The sequence below is a fragment of the Pseudochaenichthys georgianus genome, chromosome 7 (assembly GCF_902827115.2).
Source record: "Pseudochaenichthys georgianus chromosome 7, fPseGeo1.2, whole genome shotgun sequence".
NCBI classification, from domain to species: Eukaryota; Metazoa; Chordata; class Actinopteri; order Perciformes; family Channichthyidae; genus Pseudochaenichthys; species Pseudochaenichthys georgianus.
The window spans coordinates 38,737,811-38,758,111 of record NC_047509.1 but is presented as its reverse complement, the minus strand read 5'-3'; the positions used below and the strand labels follow the sequence as shown (position 1 = coordinate 38,758,111).

The 20,301-nt window shown below is 41.3% G+C and overlaps 1 protein-coding gene across 2 annotated transcripts in view; it reads left to right on the top strand.

Annotated features, from left to right (window-relative positions):
* LOC117449397 (DENN domain-containing protein 2D-like) overlaps positions 1-20,301 on the top strand; it is a 32,445-nt gene that overhangs the window by 11,210 nt on the left and 934 nt on the right. The window contains exons 1-12 of one of the 2 annotated variants that reach the window (XM_034087052.2): positions 475-741; positions 7,572-7,667; positions 13,648-13,820; positions 14,069-14,181; positions 14,279-14,348; positions 14,442-14,519; positions 15,220-15,360; positions 17,356-17,504; positions 18,778-18,949; positions 19,037-19,087; positions 19,193-19,274; positions 19,364-19,609. In XM_034087052.2, the coding sequence (XP_033942943.1) occupies positions 678-741; positions 7,572-7,667; positions 13,648-13,820; positions 14,069-14,181; positions 14,279-14,348; positions 14,442-14,519; positions 15,220-15,360; positions 17,356-17,504; positions 18,778-18,949; positions 19,037-19,087; positions 19,193-19,274; positions 19,364-19,609 (1,435 nt within the window). In that variant the 5' untranslated portion in view covers positions 475-677. Of the gene's footprint in view, positions 1-474; positions 742-7,571; positions 7,668-13,647; positions 13,821-14,068; positions 14,182-14,278; positions 14,349-14,441; positions 14,520-15,219; positions 15,361-17,355; positions 17,505-18,777; positions 18,950-19,036; positions 19,088-19,192; positions 19,275-19,363; positions 19,610-20,301 lie in introns of those variants that run through there. The other variant, XM_034087051.1, reaches the window with a different exon arrangement.

Here is a 20,301-nt window from a genome sequence, read left to right as displayed (position 1 = left end):
CATTGTTGATAAATTCAAGCACCGACACCTGTCTGCTCTCACATTCCCGCATTATGTCACACTCTATCCTAGCTGCAACATTTGGGGCGAGACACAATAAATAAAGCTTCGCCAGTTTGGGTCCTGGATTCTCTGCTCAGAGGGCCTTGCAAATGATTTTGGAAGACAGAGAACCATTTGATGATGATGTAGAGGAAGAGGTTTCAGAATGTGAGGATCACATTTCTGAGAATTCTGAGTCTGACAGTGACTTTGAAGAAGAGGATGAGATTGAGCATCAGCTTACAAAAAAAAGACGAGCCACAGGACTAGCCGATCAGCGGGGGAAAAAACAAGTAGTACTTTAATGAAAGACTATTGATTATAACTGATTATATTTACAATGTGGAATTAATACTTTTACTTGAGTAAAGGAACTGTGTACCTCATCCACCTCTGAATATAATATCCAACCGTTTAGGGAATACAATGAGCGGTTTTTCGGAGCTGACTTGAACGCACCACAGAAAGCACCGCTCGGCTTGTCCCAGCAGACAGAGCAGTCACAGCCGACGGGGAGCGACCAGGGTGCGGTTTGTGTGCGGTAATGGACGCGATAAAGTGCCGCTGCTGTGGTAGAGAGTGTCCCGACAGAGCCAGCTGAGAGGTGGACGGGCTGTCCGTGGGGTGAAGCAGCCATGAGTGAAACGGTAACCAGGAGAAGGAAGGGTCAGGGGCCGAAGAACCTCCAGAGCAGATGGAGTGAGTATGACACAGCCGAGGATCCACTATCACTCAGTTTATCTGCGTAACGTTAGGGTGAAGCCATTATGTGATATCCACATTTAAAACACTAAATAAGTTTAACAAAAAGTATTGCGTCACTTTTAAACGTGTTGTTTAATGTTTACTGACTCGCGCGGGCCAATGTAGGCTACCTGTCGGAACGATGCTGACATGTCTCGAGCGGGTTCTAGTGTCAGGTTGAACCGCTCCATGTTAACAGACCAAGTTTGCTCTGCTGCTGCACTGACGTCCCCACTGCATGTTTTTGTAGTTGAAAGCCTAATATGGAGCACTAAAGTGGAATAAAGTTCAGCGTGGTGAAATACAAACATGACGAATTGAATAATTGCTTGGTTTTGTAGCAATACAAGTGCAGTACTTCAAACATAACAACATGAAATCAATGTTTTTCTATGGACAGATTTGGCACAAGGCGGATATTGGAATTTATTAAGTTATTTTTGAATCCCGTTCAGCTAAAAACAGATTGTAGTATGTGCTACTGTGACAGTCCAAATCCCAGTGGTCGAAAGTAACTAAGTACATTTACTCAAGTAGCCTACTGTACTTAAGTACACATTTGAGGTACTTGTACTTGACCCGACTATTTTCATTTTATACTACCTTATAATTCTTCTCTACTACATTTTGGATGCCAATTTTGTAGTTATTATATTGTATTATTTATTTTACAGATTAATTTACTAGTTACTTTATAAATTCAGATTTTGACACAAAATACTTACCACAAAAACGTTGCGAGTACATTTTCCTAATCGTAAAATATTTTAACTTCATTCTCTATGCAGTACTTTTACTTGAAATTGAGAATGTCTACAGTGTTGTATTAGTACTTTTACTCAAGTAAAGTATATGGATACTTTTCCCACCACTGCCAAAGCCCGATTTTTGGCTTTAACAAGTGAACAGACTTCAGCATGTGCCAATCTACACAACATATAAATCTTGATATCCTATTTCATCAGCTAAGCTATGTATTATTATTTGTATTATTATTATCATCTATAAATCCATTTATAATTAGTGGTTTGATAACTTAAAATATGTGTTTTGCTTCTTTGTCATTTTGGAACAGTCAGAAACACCAAGCCGCCTTTCATATTGGAGGTGGAAGAGCTTTCACAGCAGAGCATGTGAGCCTCTTCATGGCAGGCTGAGCCAGGAATGTGCTGCTATGCTGACACAGACAATGATCACTGTTGAAAGATTTAAAAGCCAAGAACTTCTATTTTTAGATATACCTGGACATATACATAAACATATACAATGACATTTGAAATCTGCAGGTTTTCAGAGTGAAAATGAACAGGATTGAAGCAGTTTTAGTTAGTCCTTGGTGACTGCGCCATCACTTTTCTTTTAGAATTGAAAGCATGGTGTTGTAACATGTTCACAAGCCTCAGGGCATGCGAGGCTTGTAGTTACACCCCCATCGCAGGTGATCTGCAGTAGCACAGCTAGGCAGTAGCATGGAGTCTGAACAGAAAAGCGAGTAAAAGAGTAAAACATGACTCTACAATCTAATAAAGTTGCATATGTTATTTGGAAGTTGACTGAGTGCAAATGTTGCGCAACTGCAAATGTTGTGCAACTGCAAATTGCTGGGTGGAGAAACCCTGCCATTGCTATTGACACAGGTCAAACACCTGGTACTTGTACAGAGGATTCACATGGCAGACTTTAACTTCAGTGAAAGGCTATCAGGACCCGGGGAGCCGAGCCAGACTGAAAGTGAAACCTGCTTATTGTCTACTCCAGTTGTATGTAATCTTGGATGCATTAAGTTCAACATATTCTGCATGTACTGAACAGTATCTGCTCAGTTTGTTGACTAAAACACACAGATGAAGTAGATCATAAATGTGACAAAATGTCTGCCAGCGAACCACCCATTGAAGTGACAACCACACTAACACAGATGCAGTTTGTGATTCAGTTGTGATCAGAGCTCCAGTGTCTGTGTGGCGACCTTCCCTTTAACACAGTTCAACACTTTCAACAGGATCTAATATTGTCCCTGATGAGGACACACCTTCAACCCATATTTACCCTGAACTGTGTGTGTCCGCATCGGGCTGATACTGACTCAGATATCTGCATCTTGTGTTTGTATAAACGGGCCAATCTGTTGAACTCAATTCTCTGTTGGTATACAACTGGAATGTTTCTTCCTTTTTCATTTTGTTGATTTACAAATATGTTATTCTTGTAATAAGTATTTATTCTTATAATGCGAAGAAACAATTTGGTAAATGTATATATTTCTCTTTATTTGTTATATTCTGTTCTACAAAGTAGGAATGCAATGTTTGTTTGCACACTTGCCCGAATGACTTCGGTTTGACGAGCTATGTGAAAATGGAGCCGCCCTCGTAACAAAATAAAGACCTCAATAAAGACTTCCAAAACCTTTCAAAAGTGTATTTAAAAATATCCAACAGCAAGGTGCGTTTTTTTGCAAACATTGGGTCTTTAGCGAAAATGTCTAGTTCAAATAGATGAAGGCGAAATGAATTAATTTCAGACGGGAAGACTTAAAAGAATAGTCCAATAGATTGTGGGAAATTCCCAAATTTGCTTTCTCAGAAGACCAGTAATTTCCCCCAAGTCTGGTTGTCACCATGAGGTTGCCTGGTGCCAAGAAACCGTCCAGGACACGCCCCCCTCTAAAGCCAATTTTTCATTTGTTTATATTTAACAAATTAGATATATTGTTTTATTTAGTGAGCTTTAGAGGTGTTGTTGGTGTATTTTGTTACCTTTGGACAGAGACACACTCCGTTTGCAGCTGCTAAGCTAACAGCTAGTGGACTGTTCTTCTGGCGGGGGAGATGTGTTGCACGTCTTCCTCCTCCATCCGTACACGCTCATGGAAATCCTATAAGATCCTATAACTTAATACTTACATACTTTATTTAATATGAAAATACAATTGACACAGTATAATTTTCCACGATACGACAATCGTTGCTATGGGCTAAAATGAATAGAAGAATACAGGTCTGTCAATGTGTCTCTAAAAATTCAAGGTTTACAAAGTTGAGATAAATAAAGTTCTTCAAATAGTTTATTAAATATATAATATACATTATATAGCATATTAGATAATTATATAAAAACATATTATATTTTATTCAAATACACTGATGCGCAACATGAATTGCACTTTTCGAGTATTTAAATGCTTTTTTTCTAATGCTGAATATTTAAAATCTGAAAAACAACCTTGACAGAATTTGTCTTTACGAAGCAGTTTTTTCCCACAGCACCTGAATGCAGCAGTATGAACATTCTTTCCTCAGAGTCTCAAGTAAACAAATGATTCAGCACTGTAATAATGTAGTATCAGTATCCACAGAAGATTATTAGAGAAGACCTGCGTTGTTGATGAGGGTTGTACATATACATAATACATATAGTTATACATGTAATAAACCAAATTGTTGGGACATTTTCTTTCACGGAGCATAGTAGAAAGTGAAGTTACTGTAGTATTGCATTGTAAAGTCACTAGTGCTGCCCTCGACTAAAGATTTGTTAGTCGACCAATAGTTGTCAATTCAGGCAAAAATATTGTTAGTCGACTAATCTTTGCACGTTTATGATAAATTATGATTACGAATATTATTTATAAAAGTTTTCTCACAAAATGGTTTCAGTTTCAAGAGTTGAGAAGAAAGTTATTATAATATAATAATATGTTACGTTGTTCTACATATATAATATAAAATAAAGCTGTAATAATGAACCTATGAAATATTAATAAAATCTTACACGCGGAAAATGTGTGAGAGTCACAACGCACCGCATGGACGCAGTGGTCCGTCCATCAGCGGTTAAAACAGCTAGGTATTGTTTGGGCCGACTAAAGTTTAGCCAACTATTTGGGGGCAGCTCTAATAGTCACAATGTCTTCTTATTACAGATGTAAACTTAAAGAGGCCCTATGCTTCTCATTTTCAGGTGTATATCAGTATGTAGTGTCTCTACTTTAAAGAGTCCTCTCCTGCTGATGTTCAGGTGTATATCAGTATGTAGTGTCTCTACTTTAAAGAGTCCTCTCCTGCTGATGTTCAGGTGTATATCAATATGTAGTGTCTCTACTTTAAAGAGTCCTCTCCTGCTGATGTTCAGGTGTATATCAGTATGTAGTGTCTCTACTTTAAAGAGTCCTCTCCTGCTGATGTTCAGGTGTATATCAGTATGTAGTGTCTCTACTTTAAAGAGTCCTCTCCTGCTGATGTTCAGGTGTATATCAGTATGTAGTGTCTCTACTTTAAAGAGTCCTCTCCTGCTGATGTTCAGGTGTACATTAGTATTTAGTGTCTCTACTGTGACATGTCTCCATGCTTTAATGTTCAAAAAGCTCTTTATTTTTCTCCTACTGCCTGTGCTGCAGCACCTCTTTTCACCCTCTGTCTGAAACCAGAGCCCAGTCTGCTCTGATTGGTTAGCTGGCCGGCTCTATTGTGATTGGTTAACTGCTTGGAAATGTGTCGAGAAATGTCCCGCCCCTTATCACGTATAATGTGTTGGAGCACTAGCCAATAGAATAGCAAGTGGTATATAGTGATGTCACTATGTTATGGAAGTAAACAAAGGAGGCCAATGGAGACCGTTTCAGGCGGGGGGGGGGAGAGAAACTCCCAGGGATTTCAGCCTTTGCAAACTGTTTACATGCACGAAAACCTTTAGAACACACTACAGGAGAGGGAAAACCACAAAAAGCTAAAAAGGGCCTCTTTTATTCAAATGAAGAAAAACATACACCTATTAATACTCTTGTTAAGAAGGGTTTTCCATGGCACCTATATGTCACTAGTACAAATCAGATAATAAAATCCAACTTTTAGGTACTAGGAAAATCCTAAATATCAAATCAAATCAAGTTTTATTTATATAGTACATTTAAAAGCGATTTTTGGTCGAGCCAAAGTGCTGTACATGTAATAAAAACACATTACTACAATCACAATAAAAGCCGATAATTTACAACAGAAATATAAAAAACACAGAGAATAGTCAGGTGTCACTTTCCGCTCTGACTAGAAGGCCAGGGAGAAGAAGTGTGTTTTTAGTGTCGATTTAAAAAACCCTAGTGTCTGGGCCGACCTCACATGGAGGGGCAGAGTGTTCCAGAGCCTGGGGCCAGCTGCTGCGAAAGCTCGGTGCCCTCGGGTTTTGAGCCTGGTCTTAGGCACTATCAGCAGCAGCTGGTCAGCCGACCTTAAGGCTCTGCCTGGGGTGTAGTGATGGAGGAGTTCTGCTAAATAAGCCGGAGCCAGCCCATTTAGGGCTTTGAAAACAAATAAAAGGATTTTAAAATCAATTCTGAACCGAATTGGAAGCCAGTGTAGTGAGGCCAGAATTTGAGTGATGTGGTCACGCTTTTTGTGGCCAGTCAGAAGACGTGCAGCTGCGTTTTGGACTAGCTGCAGGCGTCTAATTGAGGCCTGGTCCATACCCACATACAGAGCGTTGCAATAGTCCAGTGTCGAGGTAACAAAGGCGTTAATAACCCGTTCTAGGTCTTTAAAAGATAAAAACGACTTGGTCTTGGCCAATAGTCTTATTTATAAAAAAAAAAAAAAAAAAGCTGGTCTTGACTACAGTGCTGACCTGCTTGTCGAATCTAAAAGCGCTATTGAAGGTCACTCCAAGGTTCATGACAGAGGGGAGGATGTTTTTATTGAGGGAGCCCAGAATATCAACTGCAGAGGCTGGAGGTTGGGGTCCAAAAAAGATGACCTCGGTCTTGCTCTCGTTGAGGGTGAGGACGTTTTTGCTCAGCCAGGATTTGATCTCTATTAAGCAGTCCATCAACTGCTGTAGTGAGTGTTTGACATTTGCTTTGAGAGGCAGATAGATCTGTACATCTTCGATGTAGCAGTGGAAGGGAATATTGTGTTTAATGAGAATTGAACCTCTGGGCAGTACAAAGAGGATGGGGCCCAGGATAGAGCCTTGGGGAACCCCACAGGTAAGAGGGGCTTTAGCAGATAAATAAACTCTTATTTTAACGTAGGAAGTTGTTCAATGTTATGTTGCACCTTATACATCTTGTTCATTGATTCTCTTCATTTGTGATGGAAAACAAACTCATATTACAGAGAGGAGGAGTGCTGGATTTATCAGCTGCCTCTTCCTAAACCCTACATGTGTGTTACACCCCTCTTTGGTTGAAAGTACAAGTTGAAACCAAGAGAACATTACACTATTATTTTTGTTGTGATGCATGTACAGCATTTAGCAAGCATGGTTTTTAAATGTCAGAGGTAGTCTGTGGAAGATCTGTTAAGTTACTTGATAAAATGTGTTATTCTCTTTTTCCTGGGTGAGCAGCCCAAAGGTAATATCATCATTGATGTTTCTGAGAAACAATAGGTACAGCAGTTGGGGAAACAGTGTTTCCATTCTCAATCATTCTATTTTCTTTTGACTGTGAGTATATTTTCTTTAAACATGTTGCATTGGATAGTCAAATAAAGGGTTCATTATAGTATTTGCCATTTTACGTCTCATAAGTCTTAACGACTTGAAGAGGAGAGCACCTGTTCGAGTCTGATGACCAATATAAACATCGGCAATTCTTATTTCTGCAGCAAAATCCACTACTCCATGTTTGATCAAGATGCTGTTCTGCATCATTTGAACTCAGGTCGCTTTACTCCAACCTGAGCAGAAATAAAAACATTAATATTACGAGGCTTGGCCTTTAAACGCTCAGAGGAAGTGAATGTTGTTCTAATGTTATTATTGAGCAGCTTCTGCTTCTCTTTCTGCAGCTGCCATCCCGTCAGGTGAAGATGACGCTGGACGACCGGGGGCCCTCAAGAGGATAAGTGCCATGTGGTCGTCCTTCCGCAGACACAAAAGAGATGGTGAGTGTTACATTAGAAAATAATCCCCTGTACTTCTTCTTCACTGTCACCTTAGTGCGAAGTCAGAACAGAAACTGGAGTGTCGAGCATATACTGAAGAGACAGTTGCTGTGATCAGAGAACTGCTGGAGCATTTTTCATTTAGCTCCTCAATTCCCTTTATCGTGCCACAAGCTGTTTGGTTTTGATGGTTAACCGTAGTCATTCGCACCACAGTACAGAGTAGGAAGCTTACAGTTTGTTTTTGTTGTCAGTGAAAAACAAAATGGAAAGAATGCACCTGTGCTACAAACAAAGGAAGTTTCTGCAGATTGTATTACCAACGAGCGAGGCGCACCTCCACTCCCAAGTTATTATTCTCAGTATCAAACTTATACTATATTAAATTAGACTTAATTCCTTTAACACTTACTGTTGATGCCAGACTTATGAAATAGATCCGCCCACAGAAAAGGGATCCCAGCTGTGTTACTATAGAAAATGCATTTGCAGAACTTACCCACAGTGCGGTCCTGCAGACTCTGTTTCACATCCCCAAAGCCAGCTGTCAGGTGGAGGCCGGTGTGCCAAACGCTCAGCTCTCCCTGCAGGAATAAAGGCGATAACAACACGTCAAACACTTTGTGAAATAGCTTCTGGTTTTACATTTTCCCTGACCCACTATGATCCACAAATACAGTGGTAGATAAGAGTACACAGAGAAACTGTCAACTGCTGGAGTCTCTACCGTTCAGAGGTAGTGTTAGTTAAGTTAGTTACGGGTTAATGTGCAGCACGGCGGACATTAATGAAAAAACAACACAGACGGGATGAGCATGACCCTACATACTAAATAAACCAACGTCTTGCCTCAGAAAATAGGTTTAAAACGACTTCAAGGTGGGGTAGGTAAGTTTGAGAAACCGGCTCGAGATACACTTTTTGTTATATTCCATGGAATGCTCTTAACATCCGATAGCAATGAATATCTGAAGTGCTTTGACAAAAAATCCATTAAAACATGTCATCTGTGGAAGCCGTGGTACTGTAAAAAGCACGACCAATCATCTGCCTCGGCCCGGCTAAAATAACTGGATGGCCTACCTGCCTGTCAGCCTTCCATCTGTGCACAAACTTATCGCGTGCTCTCATTGGTCATGTGTGTGTTGGAGGAGGGGCTTATGTAAGGAAGTGGCAGATTTCTTCCGGCTGTGTATTTTCAAATTCTAGCGCACTCAAGCTGGTTTCTCCAAAATGACCGACCCCACCTTTTAATTTATAAAAAAGTGTATTGTGAAAAGAATAGTGCGCTCCACTGCGTATCAACGAATGTGAATGTGGCGTCAGCAACGTAACTTGAAATGACGGCAGCACTGATCAAGGTTTTCTGTTTTTCTTCTCCATGAACCAGTCTGTAAACACTGCCACCGGTCGGACTTCTGACTGCAGAATCAAGTATTCAACTAAGCCGTCTAATAATAAAAACGAATAAACATTCTACTCTAGCTATTTTGAAATTCTCAGACATGAACTATTTTATTTAGTTTTGCAGCTACTTCTCTAGCACAAACACACACTACATGGAAGCTGGGTTACGTACTGTGACCCAGCTTCTATGAGTATAGGCGCAGCGACGCCTATACGATATCGAACTATCCACAGCATCACACATGTAAACAAACCAACCGGCCGGCCAGGCAGGTTCATACTGAGCATACTTTGAGGCAGACTCGGAGACAAGCTTTTTGAAGTGATCGTGTAGAAATCAGAGTTGTTTGTAAAGCTCCTGCTGCTCGGATAAAGCATGAACCATATAGCCACAACATGATGGGAAACAGCCAGTGTGAAATAAACCTGATTTATCATTGAATCGCCACCAATCATTATACATAACATGCACTGAGTTCCTACCTTAAAGTGTTGTTTTTAGCCTGATTCAAGTTCACAAAAAGTCACATCAACTAAGCAGAATACTTCAGGGATGAGGCGCATCATTCGTTGACCATGATGCTTTCAACATTCATGTCAACAGGACATAAAAATAGAAACAAGAATAAAATAAAAACATTCTTCAGTGGCAATTTTTGTCAACATCTTCAGACACCCTGTCTATATACAAAACGTGTTTTTCTGACTGGACACAGCTATATATCATCCTAAATAAAAACATAAATATACAACGTAACCTTCAAATGTTAACATCTGTATGACTATTGAATGTGTGTCTTAGTTTGTGCAGTTTACTAGGACATTTTTGTATGGAACTTTGGAGGTGGAGGAAGATATGTTAGTTGAGTAAGAATAGCAATACCACAGTGTTCAAAAGTCCTGCATTCAAAGTCTCAAGTCAAAGTATCGCCATCTAAATATATTTAAAGCTTCTCAAGTCAAAGTAATCACTATGCAGTTTTGCTAATGTCAGTCATATTTTTTAAACTATTGTGTTTGAGTTATTGATGGATTCATGTTTTCACCACTTTAATGTTGCGTCTGGTGAAGCTCATTTGAATGACTTGATGTACTCCTGGGTGGCTTAACCTATAATAATACATAATCATGTATTAGCGTCATTCCATCTTGTGTTGATATTTTCACATGCAAAGTAGCTGCTGAAAAATAGAGTTACCTTACTCTAAGTAAGTAGAGGAGTAAAAGTTACTTTGCAAGTACAAGTACCAAAATTGTACTCAAGTTCAGTACTTGAGTAAATGTACTTAGTTACATTCCACCACCGCTATAAATATAGAGTCTTAATGATAGCAGAAACGATCAGAACAGGAAGTAGGCTGTGTGGAAGCTTTACTCAGAGACCAATCACAGCACACGTTCCTCTCCTCTCTTCGAGCAGGTGATATCTGGAAACATATTTCCCAGAGACATTTGTATCGACTGACTCACTATTCTCCGTCACTAACTGTGTTTGTCTCGATGTAATATACAGCTGTTCTTCATATGAGATCGTACTTGCAGGCTTGGGGAATAACTCACTACATGAAGTGGGATTACGTAATCAGACACAACAACGTGACTGAATATGCTTAATGAAAGGCAGGTTGAATAAAATCTCTCCGCAGAGGGCACGCTTTTCAAACTAAATGTCTTAGTTTCTTCTTTCCTACGGTTACATTATTCACACATTGAGGTAATCCAAAAGCACCGTAAAGTAATCAGGTTACATAACGTTATATATTGATACTCAGATAAGGTTACAGGTGAGTCTTTATGTTGTCTTATTAAAGACTGGGCTGAGTCTGAAGTGACTTCCTGTAGAACAGACACTCGGTGTTTAACAGTGACCAGTAACTAGAGACTTCAGAGGACCTCAGAATGAACCTTTGCATCCTCACTGACTGCATGAAGGCCATTTCTGCCTCCAATGAATGTGAACTCAATTTGTCTACACAAATGGGGTTACCACGGAGCAAAACAAAATGAAATGTTGGTCAGTAAATATGGTTTTCCATAAATAAAATAAGGAGTTATTTTAGACACAGCGAGAAGTGTTGATATCCTCCGGGGTCTGCTATTGGCTGAGTGATCACACTGAAGAGATGATTTTACAACACTGTACATATCTTAATCAGCGGTCATGATTAAGCATTGCCCTCCTAAACACCTACTTTTGGACAGTAAAAAAACGTGTGTTAAAAGGATCCGACATGTGACGTGTGAACATTGTACATGTTTAGGCTTAGCTCAAATAACTTTAATCACCTATATACAAAGTATATATCGATGACATGACTATGTAGGGACGCTGTTTGAGTCAGGAACGATAGAGATTATAACTCCCCGTCCCCACCAGTTGAGTTGGAAGTCAAAACCTTTATGCATCATGAGTTTGCCTCTCTAATATTCCCTCGTAGGGTGCTCCAAAGTGTGCGACTGCAGTGGATAAAACCCATTTTATTTTGGCGGACTTTAGCAATTATTTTAAATCCTGCTGCTGAGGACCTTAGGGCTCGTATGTATGAGTCATCTCGGGGTTCTGAAGAACAGAGTGGACACAGCTGAACAGGCTTTCATTCCAGCAAAGACGAGATGGGTCTACGTCAGGTGGAAGACCCCTGTTCCGTTCCTCTGCCGGCCCCCTGCCTCCAACATGTTCTCCCCCTGGAAGCACCTTAAGGTTGAGTGGCAGTGAAGCACAAGTTGTTTACAGCCCGCATTGCAGATTAACTATCTGTTTATTTCCTTTACAGGGAGTGGTTAAAACAGCAGCATTAGCAAAAGTCAATGGTTGCTGCTGTATAGTTTTTACCATATTATTTTGTTCCTCAACTGAGTATTAGCGACCACACAACACTCAATTTGGAGGAACAGGTTTTTCAACTGGAGGCAAACCACGCCTCCTGACCATCGTTAAACACCAGCTCACTGAGTATGTGTGCATGTCCTGTGAGTGTGGGGGGAGTGGCAGCAGCAGGCCTCACACACACACACACACACACAAAGCTGCCAGCCTGAGAAGAGAAACCCCGCTGCTGTGCTTTTATTTTAGACAAAAAGAGAGGAATGCAGCAGCCAACACGTGAACAGGCCGGCAGTGAAGGAGACTGCACAAAGCAGGAGAGACGTCTGGGCCTGGAGGCAAACATGTACTCTGTAAACAACTCTATGAGCAGAAGGAGAGGTTCCATCTGCAGAGAGGATACATATAACATCACTTTATTCAGCATTCAGCATAGTGGATCTATAGAAATCAGACTTTCAAAATACGACCTTATTATAGTATTCATTTCATTCTAACAACCACATGATTACATTACACTTCATAAGCACTTTCTATGAGCATCCATACAGACTGGTTGACAGTTATGGCAGTTAGACGATTCAATCAAACAGTTAATGCTCTTTTTTTCTTTTTCATTGTTTGCCTTAGTTACCATTTAGCCTTTTGGACCAAAAGAGCCATTTTGCCCCCTTTTCCACCAATTTCTTTTGTCTGGAGCCGCAACACATATTTGATAGCTTGATAGCTTATAAAGTTGTATTGTTATATCATAGACAAAAACTCGTTTTTTTGCATTTATTATGTATTATATAAAACTGTTAACCTCTAATAATAAACAAACAACTCTTATAAGGAGAATTAAAAAAAAATACACAGGCCTACTTTAAAATAAATCAACACAGGACCTGGAGAGAAATGTGAAGAAAATGAATATAATTCAAATGGGCTCACTTTGAAATAAATAAAACATATAGCTGCACCCTAAAAAGAGTTAAGTGATTGAATGATGACTGAAGGTCGTCAGCTGTCTTCCTCTCCCGTGTTGTTCCTCCATACGTAAAGGCTGCAGCACCTTCAACTTCTCTCCACATATCAAACATCCCGTAAACCAGCATCGTTAAGCAGATAACTCTGTCCACGCAGAACTAAACCCTCTGCGTTCCTCCCATACTTTTATTTTCTTTGATTTACCCATAGTTCGCTCATCGAGCCGGGGGTCAGGTTATTCGCCTGCTGAAAAGGACCGCAGCAGGATGTGACGCATATTTCAGTTGACCTAATTAAAACGGTTTTTTTTATTTTTTGTGTGTCACAGTATCACCTCAAAATACAAGATACGAAACATTTTCAACCGTGCAACAAAATATAAATAGTCCTACAAATACTTTTATTTTATTTCCTTCTTATTTTTGTCTAAGCTCGAGGGAGCCAGAGCAGAGGGCGCGGGTTGCCGACCCCTGATTTAGACCAACATGTTGGATGTTATGACTTAAGTTGGAGAGATAATTTAAAGGGATATATAACCACTTAATGGCTGCAAGTGGAAGAGTAGTGTTTCTTCCCTTAATTAAGATAAACTATAGTTCTTTATTGTCTTGTATTGGGGTGTTTTTGATCATTTCCGTCAATCATAACCTAACCCTAATCTCCGCGGCAGGGAGTGAACCGCCACAGCGTGCAGCGGTGCATGGCGCTGCAGACCTCCCCACCTGGATCCCAGTGGTACCCTGCATGCTGAAGCACAATGTCTTTCTTCATTCTGTGCAGGATTCAAAGACTCTGAGCCTGCAGAGCTGCCGGGCCCGGAGGCTGAAAACTCGTCCCGGCAGCACCGCTACGTCAGTGGGCAGTACTTCTTCGAGTACCTGGTGGTGGTCAGCCTCAAGAAGACCAAAGACGGCAGCAGCTACGAACCTCAGATCACCTACCAGTTCCCCAAGGTCAGTCTGAGGGTGGAACACAGAGGCCTGATGAGGTCACGATGATACGAGTAAAGCCTTTTCATTTCAATGTAATATCATCTGGTGAGTTAAGTATTCACTCAGTTCTCTCATGTATGGAAGATGCCCTTGTGTCCCCTTCAAAGGACATGGTTTATTTTTAAAAAGTTCCAAATGAACATACTCATCTTAAATCAGTGCAACAAAGAAAGCATATTATGTGTTAAAGAACAGAGGTGTACTTTCAGAAAGATGGGATGGCTAAATACCAGAAGGAGGAGGAGGAGAAGACGCTGAAGGCCATCACTCTCTTCTGTTTCCCAGAGGGCATCAACTGGGCTCCTCTGACAGAATACCCCAGGTACAGCTCCCCCCGTCCCCCGTCTACGTTTTTTCCCCGTGATCACATGCATCCATGTTTCAGGTCATTGTTCACGGTCGCTCTCTGTGTGTTCCAGTGAGACGTTCTCCTTCGTCCTGACGGAGATCGACGGCAGCCGGAGGAATGGATACTGCAGGAGGTTACTGGTCAGTGAGCCCGTGAAGGTTTCTCTCCTGTGTCTCCATCTTCGGTTTCTCATTCTCCAGTGTTCACTAAATATCCTCTGCTTCCACTCGCAGCCCGGAGGGAGAGGAGCCCGCCCCCCGGAGGCGTACTGCATCATCAGCACCCTGGCTTGTTTTGGCCTCTTCTCCAAGGTGCGTTCAAATGAACATTCATAAGCTGGGAAATCTTTCAACTGTGCTTCTCTTTAGACATTCTGACTTTCCAAAATATATATAATAAAAGCTGTCATCTAAACAGGGAACTTGGTGTGTTGTACTCGTGGCCTAGCCTTCTCATTCTGAATAGTGTGTTTTCAGTGTTCTGCCCTTCATCAACAGTTGCATATAGTGACAGCTTCAGTACTTGTTATTAAGACTTTGGGATATGGCAACTCGCCAAACTACGTAGTGGAATCATCACCAACTTATTCACTTACAAGTTGAAGTAAAAATATAAGCACCATGATAAGTCATAATGGAGACATGTGAAATGGGACAACCAGATAAGCTATATATACAGTGTGTGTGTGTATATATATATATATATATATATTAATGCTGTCAAAATTATCGCGTTAACGGCGGTAATTAATTTGTGTGTGTGTGTGTGTGTGTGTGTGTGTGTGTGTGTGTGTGTGTGTGTGTGTGTGTGTGTGTGTGTGTGTGTGTGTGGTGTGTGTGTGTGTGTGTGTGTGTGTGTGTGTGTGTGTGTGTGTGTGTGTGTGTGTGTGTGTGTGTGGTGTGTGTGTGTGTGTGTGTGTGTGTGTGTGTGTGTGTGTGTGTGTGTGTGTGTGTGTGTGTGTGTGTGTGTGTGTGTGTGTGTGTGTGTGTGTGTGTGTGTGTGTGTGTACAGATATTAGAGGAGGTGGAGAAGCGGCGGCAGATCTCCACAGCCATGATCTACCCGTTCATGCAGAAGCTGAGGGAGGCTCCCTTCCCAGCCCCAGGACACACTGTGGAGATTAAGAGCTTCATTCCAGAGTCGGGCACTGAGGTCAGACAAACACCCCCCCTCCCCTTTTTACCCTTTTTTTGAAAAGGTGAAAAAAAATGTATGTACATATTAAGGAATGAAATGTTCCTTTTTGACCTGTATTTTATATTACAATTGGTAATAGTTTAGTTTAGTTTAGTTTATTTTTTTCGAGCGTGTAAAACCAAAGAAAATACAAATGAAACAAAAGATGATACAGACATGATACAGTACTATACAAATGAATGCAATAACAAAACTAAATATTGAATTAATAATTGAATAATCTGTAGTATCGTTGTCTGATATCAATAAACAACAAAGCTTTAGCTAATTACACGTCCGAAAAGGGGTCGGAAGAAGTTTACACTTATTTAATCCGACCCCTTCTCCCTTTTTAAAAACATCTTAATATATGTTAACATACAATATCAATGTATACTTTAACCTTGAATAATTTATATAATCATTCATAATAATATATACAGGCAAGTATACTGGTCCCTATATATTTATATATATATACATATGTACATACACAAATTCATACAAACACAAATTCATAAATAGAATACAAAACAAGAATATAAACAGTTATGGTTTAGCAGTTAAATCCCTTTGTTATACCTCTTTTTGAATAGTTTGATGTTTGGACATCCCTTCAGCTCCTCACTCAAATAGTTCCAGATCTTCACCCCACAAACAGAAACACAAAAACCTCTCTTGGTGATTAAGTGATTATTCCAAGGCTATTACCTATTCTATTACTAAGGGAATAGAGGTATTATAAAAGAAGTATATTTCCATAAAACCTATACATTCAAAACAGAATCTAACGTGCCAGAAAATAAGATTTGGAACTGGACTTCCCCAACGCCCCCTTGATCTGATGATCAACGCACAGCCCACTGCGCCACTCCATTCATGAAAGACAAAGATAAAAGCTTCAGACATTCGCGTGTGGGGTATTTCCTGACATATTTGATGTGGTAGAACAAAATCTCTTCAGCTTGTGTTACTACAGACCTTATTTCAGACATCCATCCAAAAACACGTAAAAGAAAACCGTGACTTTGAGACGAGGGAACAGGAAGTGGTAAAATGCTGACTCGTTTCTGGATTGTATTAGTCATTCCTGCAGCACAGGATCAATACGAGGTCTCTCCACCCGACCTCACACTCTGTGACGTCACCTGCTTAATCCACGCGCTCAGCTGTTCGGCGGTGCTCAGTAGCCGAGGTGAGGTGTGCACATGCACCAGTGTCAGGTTTCTGTGGCAGTACTCCACCTAGCATATGCAGGCTCTCATGAACGGGGTTCAAGAGCTTATCTGAGTTTCGGTGTTGTTATGATCATGTTTTTCTTTAAAAAAAATAGATCTTAAACAGTATATGAATGTTCATGTAAGCAGACTCAATTTCTCTGAAAATTGTAAAAATGTAGTTAAAATGTGAACATGCTCTTTAAAAGTGGCGTAGGGAGGCGTGTGGTGCAGTGGGTTGTGCGTTGGTGTTCGGATCAGGGGTCACAGGTTCAAACCCCACTGCAGTCAGCATGTCGTTGTGTCCCTGAGACACTTCACCCCAAGTGGCTCTTGTGGGGATTGCCCTCAGTATTGAGTATGCAAGTCGCTTTGGATAAAAGCGTCTACCAAGTGACGTGTGATGTAACGTAAAGTGAGAATGTAGTAGTGAGGTCCTCCATGTGGATGTGCTTCCGTGGTGTCTGGACCTGTCCTGCATCACCTAACCTTTAGCTCAAAGCTGAAACCTCACACCTCCCCCGTCGGGCCGCATTCCATCATCTCCCGCTGTCACTGATGCTGCTGTATTTTCGTTGGGCGTCCCTCAGGCCGGAGGAAGGACACACTCTGGCTGTCTTCACGAAGGCATTCATATTATGATAATTCTGAAAAGCAATAGCTGCATTTGAACCCTTATTTCAGGGCTAAGTGAGCACCCTCAGAGGTGGTGGGTGATGTTTGCATGTGTGTGACAGATGTGCCTCTCCCCCAGATCATCAGTCTGACGCGCCCGCTGGACTCCTGGCTGGAGCACGTCAACTTCGCCACGCTCTTCGACTGCCTGACGGACGAGGAGGTGCTGCTGGTGTTCGCTGCCGCCGTCCTGGAGAGACGGATCGTTTTCATCGCTGAGGAACTGGGGTACGACACACTCATAGATGTAGATTCCACGAGGACATTATCAGTTCATCAATCATAGTGTGTGTACCGAAAGTCCAGCTCTCGAGACACGTTAGACGCAGGACTGGAGTACAAGCTAAGAGACGAATTGTACAACCAGATTGTAGTCCGTTTACCAGCTTATTCTAAATCATGAAAAACAAACAAAGCCCTCGTCCTGGGGCTCAGTCCCCGTTCAGAAGTCTGGGGTTTGAATCTGGCCTAGGACTGATGACTTGCTTCTATCTTTAAACGCTGCATCTTAAATTAAGGAACTGATACTGCCTGAAAATATCTTTTTTTTTTAAAAGGGGGAACAAAGCATTGTCAAGCAATAGCCAATGTGTTCCCAGAATGCATTTGCTCTCCACAAAGACTCTTTACCTGCATTCAACCAAACCCCATAGAACATGATTGGTCAGTAATTACTCAGACTACACACGGACACCAGAATGTTGCATACAGATATCTGTTTACAAAGATTATGATGAGTCACTTAAAAAATTGGCAAAACAAATGTACTCTAGAGGCAATCCAAACTCCAAACACGAAGCCTGCCTTGAGTCTCCAGTTATGATGTTGTGATGCAGTCCAAACCAAAGAGAAGAGAATCCGGTTTAATCTGAATGCCAACTATCTCGTATACAACAGCCCCAATAGCTGGCAGTGGCTATAACTACAAAATGAAATGAAATGCTTCAGCAAAATGACTGATGTACTAAGAAACTGTGTAGCTGCTCAACCGGGAGCTCAGCTCTGTGTGCATGCCCTTATAAGGATACATGAGGAAAAGGAGTATCGCTCTGGCCTCTCCATATTGACCTCTCATAACAAAGTATAATAATAAATCCGTGTACTTAACACAAAGCATAAAAAGGCAGTTCATTGATTATAAAACGGAGTAAAAAATACACAATTCATCATGTTTTAAATTGGATATTTCAAATAACAAATGTAGGCTGCTACAATTTATAACGTATTAAATATCAATTATGTCATAAAGTAAACCAAGCCCTCAATATTCATTAGCATATAACAGAAACGTGTCTGTATCGGGGCGGCAGGCGCTCAGTCTTGGGAACCGAGGGGTCGCCGGTTCAATCTGCCATTGGACCAAAACACAGCATGTGGACTGGTACTAGCCAGGTGCCCTTGAGCAAGGCACTGAACCCCCAACTGCTCCTGAGCGCCAGCCTGGCAGCCCCTTCCCTCTGACACCTCTCCTGACTGAATGTATGACCTGATCTCTCTGCAGCACATTATCACAAATCATACATGCTGTGGCCGCCCTCCTGTACCCCTTCACCTGGCAGCACACCATGATCTCCATTGTTCCTGAGATCCTGATCGACGTGGTGATGGCCCCCACGCCCTACCTGCTGGGAGTCCAGAAGCATCTGCTGGACCTGGTCACCGACCAGACTGACGTGAGTCCACATGGAGAAGAAACGTCTTTAATAATCAAAGTGTTACTTCCATTGCAAAAAGATTCATTCGTATTCTTGTTGTGACAGCTGCTGGTGGTCGACTTGTCTGACAATAAGAAGGAGACCTTCATTGCTTCAGTAAGTGTCTACAACATCAGCTTTTAGTGGCCGTTTCTTTGCAGATTCACAAGAAACAACCATTTAGTCAAAGTTAAACATGTGTGTATTACCTTCCTTTTCCAGGTTGGGGATGAAAGCTCTATTCTGCCCCCGAAGCTCAAGAGTGAAATCCTAGAGGCTCTTGGCGCCAGACGAAAAGCATCAAGTGAGTGGCAGAAATCAAACACCGGCGTGTCCGTTAGAAACAGAGCGATGGCTCCATCATCCCCGAATGTTTGTTGTGCTTTGCTTCAGCGGTGGAGGAGTTGAACCGGGTGGTGTCGGAAGCCTTCCTGCTCTTCTTTGTGAAAACAGTGGGCCACTTCAGAGCCTACGTGAAGCACAGTCGCGGCGGGGGGCCGGGGGTGTTTGAAAAGAGAAGCTTCTACAAGGCCATCGATTCCAAAACGACACGACACTTCGTCAAGTTGTTCCTCCAGACGCAGATGTTCGACCTGTTCATCCAGGAGGTGGAGCAGCAGCAGCCTGGACCGCAGCAAGGTGACACACACACACACACACACACACACGAGAATCAGTCCAATAGTTATGTATCAGACCAGTAAAAAAGTGTTGAACAATAATGTATTCAGTAACCTAATCAAAACAGGGGTATTGTAACCTGATTACTTTATGTTTGGATATCATCAAGATGTTTTTATACTGAAGTGTAGTATTATGTAAGACAGAACAATGTGACCTTATAAAAGAAGACATCAAGTCTCATTGTATTGAGAGGAAAAGCTGACTTTCATGAAGCATATTCCGAAAGTGAAACCATAAAGCAGATGTAGGCGTATCGATTCACACTTAAAGTATTATCCTACAGAACATTCCAGCTCGCAGAGAAGAGAGAACATCTGGTCCTTTACAACAAACACCATGATATCTTTAGGTTGTATTAACATTGTAATTGAAATGCAACAGTAATCTGATTACATCTTTAGGGAATGCAGTTAACTTTTGTGTTTTACCTGATTATGTAATACCGTTACATGTAATCTATAACTCCCCAGGCCTTCCACATTTGAGTGTGCTAGTGGTGTAGACTGTTGTCCCACAATGCCGTGCACAAAGAGAGTTCTGCTCACATCTGGAAAACAAATGGCGGCAAAACAGCTGGTAAAGAAGACATGTTGCTGTCTCTCTGTGAGGGGACAAAGTCAACGTTGTGATTGACACACGACTTGGGT